At 43.3% G+C, this 14012-nt stretch overlaps 1 protein-coding gene across 3 annotated transcripts in view; it reads left to right on the top strand.

Moving 5' to 3' along the window:
- The window catches only part of MAPRE2 (microtubule associated protein RP/EB family member 2), a 169454-nt gene that overhangs the window by 143110 nt on the left and 12332 nt on the right, over positions 1-14012 (top strand). For all 3 annotated transcript variants that reach the window (XM_032152522.2, XM_032152521.2, XM_032152523.2), the window contains one exon: positions 10248-10387. In XM_032152522.2, the coding sequence (XP_032008413.1) occupies positions 10248-10387 (140 nt within the window). The remainder of the gene's footprint in view (positions 1-10247; positions 10388-14012) is intronic.

Genomic DNA, 14012 nt, shown 5'->3' with positions numbered 1-14012 from the left:
AACATAATGGTAAGAGTGACTCCCATTACCTTTGCCATGTTCTGTGGGTTAGAGTCAGGTCACGGATCTTACATACACTCAAGGGAAGGCTATCATACAAAAGCATGAACACCAGGAGGTGGAGATCATTAGGGCAAGGGGATTACTGTAGGATTTGTTTGTCACACCGAGGTTACACTGTATAGTAGGGAGTCATGGAAAAGTTTAAGCAGGAGTGTGCTTTGTATTACAGAAAACACATTAGAGAGGGCACAGTTAGAATCTCGTAAACCAGCTAAGAGGCTTTACAGCAAACCACGTGGGAGAAGACAGTGGCCTTAATGAAGGTAGTAGCCATGTGGGTGATGGAGACCCTAAGATGATACAGTCAGCAAAATTGGATGATTAATGGGTTATGGGAAGTAAAGCAGAGGAGGAAATCGGGGATAAATGTTACACACGTTTCTGACTTAGTAGTCGGTTGATAGAAGCAGAGATCCCTGGACCAGGAGCCTGGTGAGCACGGGGCTCACCTCGGAGTTCTCCCTTCCCTGAGCTCCAGCCTGCCCTGTGGCCTCAGACCATGTCTCTCTTAGCAGGAGAGTCTGGATAAGATGGTGTTAATGGAGCACAACAGGCTGGCCACCATCAGAAAAACAACCGCAAACACTTGTCTTGCTAGGTATTGGTCAACAGGGGCTCTGACTGGAGTCTAAAGGACAAGACATTATAAACTTAGTACTTATGTTCCCCCAAAATGACCATTCTAGTGTATAAGCTTTTTGGTTAAATGACTGCTGCATACCCGGAGTGCAGTAGCACCCTCGATGTAGTTGTTGTGGTAACACCTGTGTGTCGTCTGCCCAGTGGGCTGGCTCAGTGTGCTGGGCTCTGTCACCGTCTTCCCCTGTTACTGCAGTAAACAGGTGAAGGGGGTACTCCTCTAAATTATTGTTGGGATGTGGTGTGTGTGGTTTTCACTGGGGTGAGTGAGCCTCACCATTTCTGTTGCTCTGAGAATGATCAAAAAATAATATTTTAAATGAACATAGTGATTGGATGTGATACCTAATGTGTTTTAAAGGACACTTAATATTTTACCAAAATGTGAGGTGTGAAAAGTCAGTAGTTTATCGAAAGAAATAGCATGTTGAAATAACTATTTAAAAGAGAATTTTTAATACTTGAGCCACTTTAAGATGCAGAACGCTTTCCTGTATTTTTCCCCCTATGAAAAATTCTCTGAAACCAGAGTGACTCAAGCAGAGCCTGGAAAATACTGGAGAATCACATGATGGCTAAAAATAAGCACATCATCTTTAGCAGGGACAGTAAGCAGCAGGGCAGAAGTAACTCAGTATGTGAAGGCTCACACTCACTGGACATGCTCAAGAGAGTCAGGCCCTCTGTCCTTGGCAGGGGCAGGCTTTGAGACCACCAGTCAGTGAAGAGAGGTCCTCAGGTTCTGGCCACTCTGTGCCGCAGCAGCCATGCCCTCGGCAGGCCCCTGACCTGCAGCGCGCCTCACTCATATGCTCTCCCAGGGGCAAAGCCATTCATTTTACACTGTAATGACCCCTAAACAGTGGATTGGGAGGGAAACAGGCTGACTCATAGCTCTCGTTACTGCCCGTTTTCTCTTAAGCCCTCCCCTTGGAATCAATAGCACATGCCATTGATCACAGAATGTCTTTTTGTTGCTGTTAACATTGCAAAACATAGGTTTTGTGAAATTGCTGGACATTTGGCGACTGTTCTGTAGGGTAAAGAATAGGGTTTCCTAAACTATAGCATTGCAAGTACTTTACCAAAAACACAACAAATCTTGTCTTGGGCACTCACTGCTCATACCCAGGAAAATTACTGCAGTAGCCACCTAGCTGGCCTTTCTGCATCTCCCCTCAGCCTCCCTGGTCTGTTCTCAACACAGCAGGCAGAGTGAGCCTTTTGAAAGCAAAGCTAGATCATGTCACTCTGTTCAGGATCCTGCAGTGGCTTCCCTTTTCCTTTGCGAGGTCCTTTGCGACCGGCCCTTCCAGTACATCTCTGACCTTCTATCTACCTACAGTATCCCATTCTTACCCTGCCCCACTCACCTGAGCTGGCTCCTGAGTGGAGAAGGCAGGGCCTTTGCACCCCCATTCAGCATTTCCTCTGCCTGGCCTGCTCTGCTCCTGGCTGTCCAGATGGCCACCTTCCTCTCCTGCCTCAGGTCTTGGCTCAGGTCTCACACTCACTGTGAGAGACCTTGAAGAAGGAAGGGTTACTCCCGCAACTGGCATGTTCCCTGCAGGGAACCTGGAAGTTGTGACTATGGAGTTTGTTACAAGATCTGTTGGCTTCTGTGAAGAATGATACTTCTGAGCCACGGTGACCCCACACAGGAGGTTCTCGCCTCCTGTGTCTGTGCCAGACTGCTGCAGGACTCCCAGCAAGAGGGGCACCTGGCGCTGCCCTGCTGGTGCTTGGTGTTCTGACCTCTGTTCTTCTAGGTGGCCTTGGTGTGAGTGTGGCCCATGAAAGTACCATGGGTCTGAGTTGAAAAACTGAAACTGGAGGAAGACCTGTAGTGGATGCTTAGGCCTTCCATGAAATTCCTATTTAAAATGCTACTCACCCACCCCCAGCCCAGCTGTCTCTACCCAACCCTGCACTGCTTTTCTCTTGTTCATAGCACTTATTTTCTAGTTTATTCTATCACTTACTAATTTATGTTATTATTTATTGTCTAATTCCCCTGTTAGAATGTTAATTCCACAAGGACAAGCATCTTTTGTGTTTCATTCATTGTTTGATCTCAACTGCCTGTTAGCTTCCCAGGTACATAATAGGGTTATGGCTCAGTAAAAATTTGCACAAGTGAATGAATTAGGATAATTTAGAAGAAGCACAGACGAAGATAGATAGGGAGTGCATGGAATGGAAGGAACCTGTGCCTTGGAGCCCATTGGTGGGTTATGGGTTAATCACATTTTTTGGTTCTAAAAACAAATTTATTGAAGCTGAGCATATTTACATGATGCAGTTGTGCATCTTTATACAGTAGTTGTTCACTCTGTAAAAACTGGGTTAATCAATTTTTATAAAAATTGTTCTTTAAATAAAAATGAGCCTTATTTTCTACTAAGAAATTTCAGCTGTTTTTAGTAGTATCTAGAAATGGGAAACAAGTGCACTTTTGCATCATTAGTTGAATCAGGTCTCATTTGCTGAGTAATAATAGTAATGTAAGCTACCATTTATTGAGCGCATACTATGTGCCAGACCCTTGTGTAAGCATTTTCCATGTATTAAATCATGTACCCCTCCCAACTCTGAGAAGTTGGCACTGCTCCTCCTTTCTTAAATGTAAAGCAAGCAAGGTGGCCACAAAGCCACACTAGTCAAGAAGTAGTGGAGCTGGGACCCCTAAGAAGGCTCTCTGGCTGCAGAGCCCCCACTCTTGACTACTGCACTCAATCCCTCCCTAGAGGCAGGTGAAGGATGTCCAATTCCATACCAGGTCTTCATTCCCATGAGATTGGTGTGGCTAGTGCCTGCCGTGTGGAGCTGCCCCTAGCTGCTCAAGGAGGACTGCCCACTCTTAAGAGCCTCCGCTGAAAAGGAAGAGCTGCAAACCTCACCACTGGCTGCACTGGTCAGAACAGAAGTCATAAGGGCTGTAAACTGCCAACTTCAGAATTAAAAAAACAGCCTCCTAGTAATCTCGTGAATCAGAGCATCCCAGAACCCTGTTAAAGTTTCATTTGGATGGAAATCTGTCCACTGAGGTGCTTTTTTGCCCTCAGCTCAGAGCAAATTACAGAATCTACAAAGTGACAGTATGGAGGCAGTTTTGAAGGAAAGACCAGGTCAATATAACTTGAATTTGCAGTAATCAGAATTCTGTAGGGACTGGCAACCCTATTGCAGTATGAGGGCTGTGGTGTCAGTTCAGTTACTGAGGAAGTCCTCTTCCTATGGAATTCACTCTCTTCATCAGTCTAGCCCATACCCTTTCTCCAGCAATGATATTACTTTTTTTTTTAACCAAGCTCATTATATGTTAAAAAATATAATCTCTTTGCCAAGGTGCAGGGGATAAGAAAGTAATATCAGATCCATCCACAATGAATCAATACAGATGCAGTGTATCTTCTGCCATAGTTGTTCACCTCTGGGTTTTCTTCAATTGAGTGAGAAGGGCTAGGAGGATGGTTTGGGAGGGGAAGGGGCTCTCAAAGTAGAGAAAAATTGGGAATGACCATGACCAGAAGAGTGGTGGCCGCCTGCATGTATGTGTGCATGCGCTCATGTTTTTAATGTCTCTTGTCAACAGTATTACTGTCATATTTTTAGCTCCTCTGTTTATGATTTTGGCAAAAGGAATAATATGGCAGATTATGTGAAAAGAATTTCTAAATTCCAGCAGAGTCTTGGCCATGAAGGATAAAGCCAAGTCCAGTGCTTTGATTTGCTTCATCCTTCTGAATCCATTGGGCCTCATACGCCCAACATGTTGCAGCATTTTCCATAAACATTAAGCAAGCTACTAGTTATTGATATTAGACACAGCAATGCCCTGGCTTCACTAAGGCAGTGAATCCGACCACTCCGAATTTTTTTTACAACTATGGTTAAAATGTCTTATAATCATATTTATACCCCCAAATCCTAAAGGCATTAATTAAGACACAACTGCTCAAAGACTAGCGTTGTAAATCATGTCCAGTGAGCAAATTCAGAGAATTACAGGGACTTGGACAGAATTTATGCTTATTTTCCTCTGCTTCTGAGATTCCTTTTTATTTTGAAAGGTAAAATTATGGAGGTAGAAAAGCTTGAGGGCAAAATGGTTACTTGTAAACAGGGCCACTACTAATTATGTTCTCAGGACATCATCAAATGCAGCTTGAAAAAAAATTTGAAATGTTTGAATCAGCTGCAAGAAAAAAAATCTATATCTGTATTACAGCCAAAGTAGGTGCACTGTCTGTAAAAGCTATTATGTAAATGTTTTCCACATAAGCATCATTGAGCCAAGAGGCCTGGTAAAGGTACAGAAGTCAAATCACTGATGGAGTGGGGCATTCTGGGAAGCAAGAAGATAGCTATTGAGGACTTTAGTATCTAAAACCAGGATTGGATGCTGTCAGAGACATGTTTGGAGCAGTTTACGAGATTGGAATACAGATGGTAGCTCACATAAAAGTATTCTATCAATGTTAAGTTTATGACATTGATAACTGTGCAGTTTTGTGAGAACATTCTTGTATAGTGCCCAGGTAAGGGGGAAAGAGTATCTGGCAGCCTCAGAAACTTTAGAGTGTGGTTGTTAGAAGACAGCGAGACCTAGAAAGCAAATAAACAAAAACAAGTTCTTAACTCTAAAGAGTTATGCTATATGTTAGGATGTTGTCTATTATTTATTCTGAAAAAACATGAAATCATTGAATATAATGAGGACAAAAGGTTTCATTTTTATTTTTATACATTTAGTATTTCTTAATCATGTGACAGCTGTGAGGGGTAAATTACTTCCATTTCAAATTGCAGCTTGGGATGATTTAATGAGCCCACTTTACATTTATTTGAAAACAAGCTTTTAGTTTAACCGTTAATTATGGGGTTTTTTTGTTGTTGTTGTTGTTTTACCCAAACCTCGGAAGATACTAAGATCTTTCCCATGCCTTTCCGGTTCTTTAATTTCTTCACATTTATTCATTTGAAGGTAAAAATGTAGTTAAGTAGGCCTGATCTCACATATCCTCATGCATCATTTATTTTCCTGTTACCAGTTTTTCTCCAAACAATAGAATTTCAAGATCCCTCTCATTTTAAATATCAAATACTAATTACCTAAGTGATTGATTATTAAATGTTTAGAATTTTTTTTCCATTTCTTCCTTCACTCAGCCTGCACTGTGTCCCTGTTAGTGAGGCTTAACAGTGGGGCAGAAGCGGTGCTTCCATCCCACATGTGCGTAGGCGGTGGAGCAGCAGAGGTTGCCGAGCCTCATTTTCATCGCCTGCACCTCTCTCATCTCAGAGGGATCCAGGAGGTGCACGTGTGCGTGCCAGTGGGAAAGCCCTGGGGCCCTAGGCCACCACCTGACCTTTGCCCGATTCATGAACACAAATGCCATTTTAGGGCCGAGACTCTGCTGAACCACAGCTTCGTGAGTCCAAGCCACACAGGCAGGTTGAAGTTGGGCTCTGTTAACAGCAAGGGATATTTCCTCAAGGGAAGAAAACAAAACAAAACCTGTTTCCCCAAGTGGCTGTGTGTGGCTAGAAGAGGGAGAGCATCAGTAACTGCAGCAGCTGTGCCCTCCCTCCCTGCCATGAGCCATGCTGAGCGCCTCCCGCGGCCGGGGATTCTCCCTGCATGTCTCACTGCTCTCCTGGCCAGTGTCCTCTGCTTCTTCATAGTTGCTCTTCCCTGATAATGTGGCTTTGCCCAGGGGTTTGGCTTGCCATGACCCCTTCTACATCTTATCAAACATTTCAGTTTTTTTTTCAAGCTCTATTTGATAATACCCTGAGAATATAATTAGTGGTAGCCCTGTATTGTAAGCAATCAGCTTGTTTCTTCCATGATTTTTTCTTTTTAAATTGACATCAGACTGGATAAGGCCAGATACCAGAACATGAGTGTGTCTGATGATCCTAGCTCAGTTATTGCAACCACTTTGTTGTTGCTGACCTGCCTATGAAAGACTGCCAGGGTGGGTGGGTCATCACATGCTATCTAGGGAAGCCTCCTCTGCAAGGCTGTGTCCCTCAGGAGGGGCCAGTGAGCATGGCAGAGGCTTGGACAGCCCAGCGTAGACCACTCAGAGTTAAGCATATACTGACCGAGTTTACTCCACCTCTCCTGATTGTGTAGGTAAGGAGCCTAAGTAATTTACACAAGGTAATCTTGAGAGGAAACTAAGGAGGAACTCTCTTTCTGGGAGGCTGATGGTTTTTATTTGGTTTCCTTCTTGTCTTGCTGGTTCTTTGTGTCTGTGACTTTGACACTGGCATCAGCTCCTCAAGCTTCCCCTGGTGTCCTTACCCTGGAGAGATGCCTCTGCTAGGTCTTATATAATGAATTATAAAAACTATTATTGAATTTCTCTGTGTTAAGCACTGTGATTGGTGGTGAGAGCATAAGGTGACTAAAACAGATGAAACACCTATGTCCTGGGGTTTACGCTCATGGGAGAAGTAGGCATTAAAGAAATAGCTGTACCACAACAGTGGAAAGTGTTCAGGGCACTGTGGCCTCCCAGACAAAGTGACATCTGAGCTGAGACTGGCAGGGTGGTAGACCTACTTGCTCAGAGGAGGTAGGGGACAGGAAGGAGGCAGAGGGAATACAGCCTGAATTGCATGGTGTATTAGTTCTTACAGTGCCGTAAAGAACTGCCCAAGATGGGATAATTTATGAAGAAAAGAGGTTTAATTGACTCACAGTTTCTCCGGGCTGGGGAGGCCTCAGAAAACTTAAAATCATGGCTGAAGGGGAAGCAAACATGTCCCTCTTCACATGGCAGCAGGAAGGAGGAAGTGCCAAGCAAAGAGGGAAAAAGCCCCTTATAAAACCATCAGATCTCGTGAGAACGCACTCACTATCACGAGAACAACATGGAGGTAACCGCCCCCCATGCTTCAATTACCTGCCACAGGGTCCCTCCCACAACATGTGGGGTTTATGGGAACTACAATTCAAGATGAGATTTGGGTGGGGACACAGCCAAACCACATCACATGGGATGGTCATGGAGTCATAGAACCCTGGCTTATTCCTGAGAACACTGAAGGTGCCATACCGGAAATTCTTAGATAGCTGTTGCTCTATGTGAGACTGAGCTGGAGAACAAAGACTGCATCTTAGACATTTTTAGGGAACTCCAGTGCATGGCCCATGGCAGGCACTTAACAATTATGTGTGTAAGGGGTGTTGATCATAGGTAGTCTTCACACTGCTTTCTGTTAGACTTCCTTTATATTAAAATATGAGGTATTGCTTATAAAAAGATCTGAAAGAACTTGATATTTCTGAGCTGTCTCCCCAGCTGTTAGGCTGGTGGCTGCCTCAGAGAAGATTCTTTGCCAGATCAGGTGTCCTCACCCTGCCTCCCCTGCCTGCTCATCTACATTGTTTTCTACACCCAGTTGGTTTGTCTTTGGGTTAAAGAACTTGGTCAGCGGGACATGGAAGTAGTGTTCCAGCAGTGTTTTATATGGGCTTCAACAGAGATGAAGCCCATATACCAGTCACATATACCAGTCACAAAGCAAAACATCAGCTCTCTAGAACGCTTGGGAAGCTCTTCTGCATAGGTGAGGTTTCCAGGGATCTGCAGATTTACCCTGAGAATATTCAAACTATTTTAAGTCTTTCCCAATTTAACCATTCTCATTTTAAAGTATATTAGGCACCTCCCTGTGTTTTTAAAGAAGTTTATTTTAAAAAAATTTTTAACAGAAAGGCATATATTTAAAGGCTATAATGCTGTCAGTGCTTCTAGAGGGTGTGACTTGCATCCCGAGCTAATGACCCCAGGCACCTGAAGACACAAATATAAATTTTATGGTCTTTCTGTTTGCTACTTTGTAATTAGGATGTTGGTTGAAACTCGTAACTGCTATCACATACCTGTCTTTATAACCCTTCGGTTCTTGCTAATCTGTTGGTACTAATAAACTGTGAAGTTGGAAATAAATGGTAAAATTGGAAACCGCATCACTAAAAGTTTTATTTACTTGTTTACATGGTTAAACTTTTGCTCTTTAACCAAATACATGTTCAGCTGAGCATTGTGCTATGCACTGGGGTTACAAAGATGAGTAAGGTGTGTTTCTTGCTCTAAATAAGAGCAGGGGTTGGGGGATTAGGCCAGTGGGAGCACAGAGAAGGAACACCTACACCAGACTGAAGGGATAGTGGAAAACAGAGATGCCACTTCACAGGGACTGTGTTCAGAGGAAAAGGGAATGGGCGGGCCCCCAGTAGTGGCTTGGAATTTCATAATCCATGAAGTACATTGCGTATACATTGGGACTTCTATTTTGGCCGCAGAGGCCATTCTTGTGTCTGTGCGTTGTTCTAGGTAGTGAGAGTCTGTTGTGAGCTGAGCTCCAGATAGGCGAGGTCTTACCTGAAACTAATGGTTTTTCTTTTTTCCACTTCACAACATCATTAGTGATGCTAAGTGGATCACTTCCTTAAGGTGCTGACTCTCAGATCTCCCCATTGTAAGGGTGTGTTTTCCCCTTTAGAGTAACACATGTAAATATGTTGTGCCCCAAAACCCTCTCAGCTGAAGTTTACATGTCCAGTGATGAGCCCTTTGTGAATCGCTTATTAGTTACGGATGTTGCAAAATTGTGATTTATTTTCTAGTTCCAGCATTTCTTGTACATTTAGTGGCTGCCAGTGTTCTTTAAAAAGGATTGAAGAGATCTTTATGTTCTTTTCTCTTCCCTCTCCCTGTCGCTGTCTTCCAGCCCATCTCTTTTTCAGTCATTATAGATTAATAGATTTTTATTTATCCAGTGCATTACAGTAAATGAAGCTATTGTTCTTCCTGATATTCAACTGTACCAAGTGTGACTAGTTGGGAGCCCCTTCAAGCTCTTGATATAAATCCTGGAGCACCTCCTTGCTTTTTGACACAAGTTATCCTAAGCTTACGCTGAACACTCCCTGCACCATCCCTAGAATCAGCCATTTCTCAAGAAGCCCTTTTATTGCAGAATAACATTTAGAAACCAAAGTTTGGGCATCAGGAGTGCCCACTGCTATGGAGATGTCATTGCTCTTAGGTGCTTTAGTGGCTAAAGCTAGGAAATGTTTTAAAAGAGAAAAAAATACATTTGTATTGATATTTCTTCTGAAGTATTAATTGGTTATGAGATCTTTTCTCTTGTTTGTTAGAAATTCAATTAGAGTGATACTTTTAAGTTTATCTAAAAAACCTTTCCTCTTAAAAATGTTAAAATCCCTTTGTTCTCTTACTCTTACATCTCCAGAGGGAGAAGGGGCAATGGCATTAACCTCATGTTACTTGAGGAAAAAAAAACAGCACTCACAAAGGTGAGATAAGTTGCCCAAAACAACCGTACTTTAACTGTGTACACTCCTGCTGAAATATTTATACTCCTTCTGTATCAGAAGGGATCACTGGAGGTATCTCTTATATGTTGCTGTAAGCTCCTTTTATATCATTCATTTTCTGTGTATCTAAAACACACTTTTAATGTTGCCAGTATTTATCATTTATTCTGATTGCTTTCAGGTGCAGCTAAATCAAGTCCAGCAGCTAAACCAGGATCCACACCTTCTCGACCCTCATCAGCCAAAAGGGCTTCTTCCAGCGGCTCAGCATCCAAATCTGATAAAGATTTAGAAACGCAGGTTATACAGCTTAATGAACAGGTAATGCATCAGCTCTGGCCACGCCTCTAGGAGCAGTGATGTGTGTAAGAGGTAGGGGGCCTAGGATCCCCTAGGACTGGGGTAAGGGAGGGAAGGTAAGGAAGAATCCTTGGTTTCAAGTAAGTAAGAATAAAAAGAATTGTTCGAAGACAAAGTCAGTAGCCCATGATGAATAAAAAGTGTTAGTCACAAATCTCAAAGCTGTACATTAAGATGGGGCAGATGGCTCAGCCTTGCTGCAGACTTCAGGCCACCTTCCCCTGCCCTGCTCCTCAGGACTGTCATGAGCTCCAGGCTAGACCATAGCCCATCCTGCCCACTTCTGGCCATTCTAGATAGTGCTGCATTAGGGTCAGTCTGTCTCCCTCTCTCTCCCTCCCTCTCTTTTTAAAGGCTGGGTCAGGGTTAGTCTGTCTCCCTCCCACTCTCTTCTTTTTTCCCTTCTTCCTTTCTTTCTTCAGCTATTAGTAGTTGAGCTTATTCTATATGAAAGATATTACACTTAATGCTGGTAATATAATGGTAGTAAAATAGATACCTTTCCTTCCTTCATAGAACTTGGAGATAACAGTTGCACACAGTAAGTTATTACACAAGCAAAACAAAAAACCTGATACTCCCCACAATGGCAGAAGTTGGGTGCTTTAGGAGCACCTAACCCAATATTTGGGGGATCTGAAAGGCCACAATTGTGTTTTAAGTAGAAGAGCTTTCCTTTTAATTTAATATTCCTCACAGTTATGGTAAAATCTAACTAGCTCCACTGTCTTTGAAATTTTCATTATAAAATCTTAGGTACTGGTCGTCTTTCCTAAGATTATATGTAGCTTAAAAGTAATAAAAGCAACGGGTAGTGGAGGGCCCATAGAGGAGAGCCTTTTATCCTGGCTACCCTGCCGCTATGAGAGAAGCCTTTACTTCAGGGCCCCAGGCTGTTCCCAGCCGCTCACTGGGCCAGTCGTGGTGATTAATCTTATTCTTGATGAGCCAGCAAGAGTTTAAAAACAGCTTTTGTGATAATTGTATATTTGTAATCAAGAATCTAGTTTAATGTAGGCAGTTTCTTAGCTAGGGTGTTTCTTTACAATTCTGATCACTTTATGGAAAAAGGTATAAAAACAAGCCATCCAGCAGGTAGGACTTGGATTTGGAAACTAGAGTGTTCTAATTACCTGCTGATTCTCAGTTCGAGCCCTGTTTCCAATAATTACTTCTTCTCAATTAAAAGGCAGTAAGGACAGTCATAATGAACCTTGGTCCACATGCCTCAGGCTCCAAGAAAATCAGAGTAGACCTAAAGGCTGTAATGCCTTGGACCTAAAGTTGGTCCTCCCATATCCATGGGTTACCACATCTGCACATTTAAGCAGCCAAGTATTGCAAATATTCAAAATAAAAAATAGCAATACAAACATAAAAACTAATACAAATTAAAAACAATACAACATAACTTTACATTGTATTAGGTATTATAAGTAATGTAGAGATAATTTAAAGTATACAGGAGTATGTGCGTAAGCTGTATGCAAATACGATGCCATCTTGTATCGTCTTGTATCAGGGACTTCAGCATCCATGGGTTTTCATATCTGAGGGACATCCTGGAATCAGTTCCTCTCAGATACCAAGGCCCAACTGTAGAACTCTTTTTCCTTAAGGAACCCAAATTCTTTTGGTATCTTCCTTATCTTGTGTTTCTTCACGACTCCTCCCTCTCTTCCCCATCTGCCACACCCAGTGTCCCACCTCTCCAGCTCAAAGTATAACCACATGGAAACCTTGAGATTCTCTCCCTGTTATAGCCTGAACCAGCCAGCCCCACTTCCCCTCCTTGGGGCTGGCTCTAGGCTCCTGTTAGCTCTCCAGATCACACACAGAGCCCCATCCCCAGGGAACTCAGACCTCTAAAATGCCTCCACTAAACCATTCTACCATCCACAATGCCACTCAGAGAACTGAGTGAGAAGAGAGAGGAATGGCCCAGTTCCACCTTCCTGTTATAATCCTTTCATTACTTCCAAAACGCCTCCCTCCCCATTTCTGCCCCCGACACCTTCACACCGAGGAATGTGCCTGCCCGTGTCTGTCCCTCAGAAGGAAGACACACCCTGAATTGTGAGTCCTTCAATCAGTACTACTGAGCACTTACTCCAAATTTATATCCGTGGTTCACTGTTGCCGTTCCCTCCTTTTTCTGTCTTGGAGCCAGCAGGATGCCCCCTCAAGCCTGGTAGGGGGGCCCCACAGGCATCATGTTGTTGGAACAAAGGACACTCGGGTGAGGAGAGGCTGAGGGCAGACCCCGATGCTGAAGAGTGAAGCATAGTCATCATTGAGAAAGAGACAAGTACCATAAACTTAGAGGAGTCTCATTCGCTTGGCCTCCTGCATTTTCTCAGGCAATTTCCCATGATGCACTAAAGAAGTACCACTATGCTAGACCATTCCCATGATAGAAATGAATCAAAAGATTTAGGAAAAGTCATAAAGAAAATAATTAGGGACTCGTTCTGTATAGTGGGTTAGCCAACCAGAAGTGGGTTGGAGTCCGTGGATTAGCCCACTGGAAGTAGGTTGGTCATCACTCAGGGAGCGCGGGTGGGGCTGGAAATGGGTGTCGGTTAGCCCAGGCAGAGACTATAGCCATCACTGAAACAGCAAGGCCTGCAGGAACCTGCAGTCTATGGCCACACTGGGAGGAGTTGGAAGAATCGTAAGAAGAATGCTGCTTCTCGTTTTCTAAGATCCATCTACAGCATCTCCTTCATCGCTTAAGCATCTGCCACAACACAAGAGGGATGAGGCTGGCATTGGTCTTTGTGAGTGGGACTATGACAGTGGAATTTTGCTTGCCAATTGATCTTTCATCATATAAGTTAGCTAGTGTTGGTTTTTACTAGGGAATGTTGGTAGTGGCAGCTGTTACCTAATGCATGTGGAATATCACTGAAGCCTGATTTGCACTAAAGGCTTGTCTGGAAAAGCCTCAGCTATTTGTTCATTGTGCAGAAGAAAGCCCTAGGGAGCCAGACAGACCTAGTTTTCGTGGGTTGGATGTGTCCTTGCCTGGTATAGGGGGCTGGGGGGTGGTGGCACATCTAAGCTGCCACAGATCCATCTGCCGGCACTAGCACAGGGTTGAGATGGATTTTGTGTCCAAACCTGGAGAGAGGTTGGTTTGTTTTAAAGCAGGAAAGGATTTCTAGAATAAGAGTTATCTTTTTTCTGGAATTTAAGCTGGTCGCCTTCAGTTTTTTTTACATCTTACAAATGTGCAAGCTATAGTATTAATAGAAATGAGTTAAAAGCAAACTGGTTCTCCACTGCTTTGTAAGCAGCCACATGGGGGCGTCAGTGAGGGTAACCCTGAATCTACAGGATGGATATGGTTTGCCAGGCGCACAGGAAGAGGATGGACACTGCATGGACTCAGTGTGTGTTTAAATGAATCAGTAATTCCCCATGGATAAAGCATACACAAAGGCCCAGAATTATTAGAAGGAGAGAGGAGGAAATTTTGCATTCCAAATGTAATTTTTTTGAAATTCTATTGGGGTGATTTTTAAGTAATGACAGAGAGATTTACCTAAGGAGGGCCATGAAGGACTTAATTTACCACCTGAAG

This window comes from Hylobates moloch, unplaced genomic scaffold, assembly GCF_009828535.3.
Source record: "Hylobates moloch isolate HMO894 unplaced genomic scaffold, HMol_V3 SCAFFOLD_5, whole genome shotgun sequence".
NCBI classification, from domain to species: domain Eukaryota; kingdom Metazoa; phylum Chordata; class Mammalia; order Primates; family Hylobatidae; genus Hylobates; species Hylobates moloch.
This window is presented reverse-complemented; position numbering and strand designations above follow the sequence as displayed.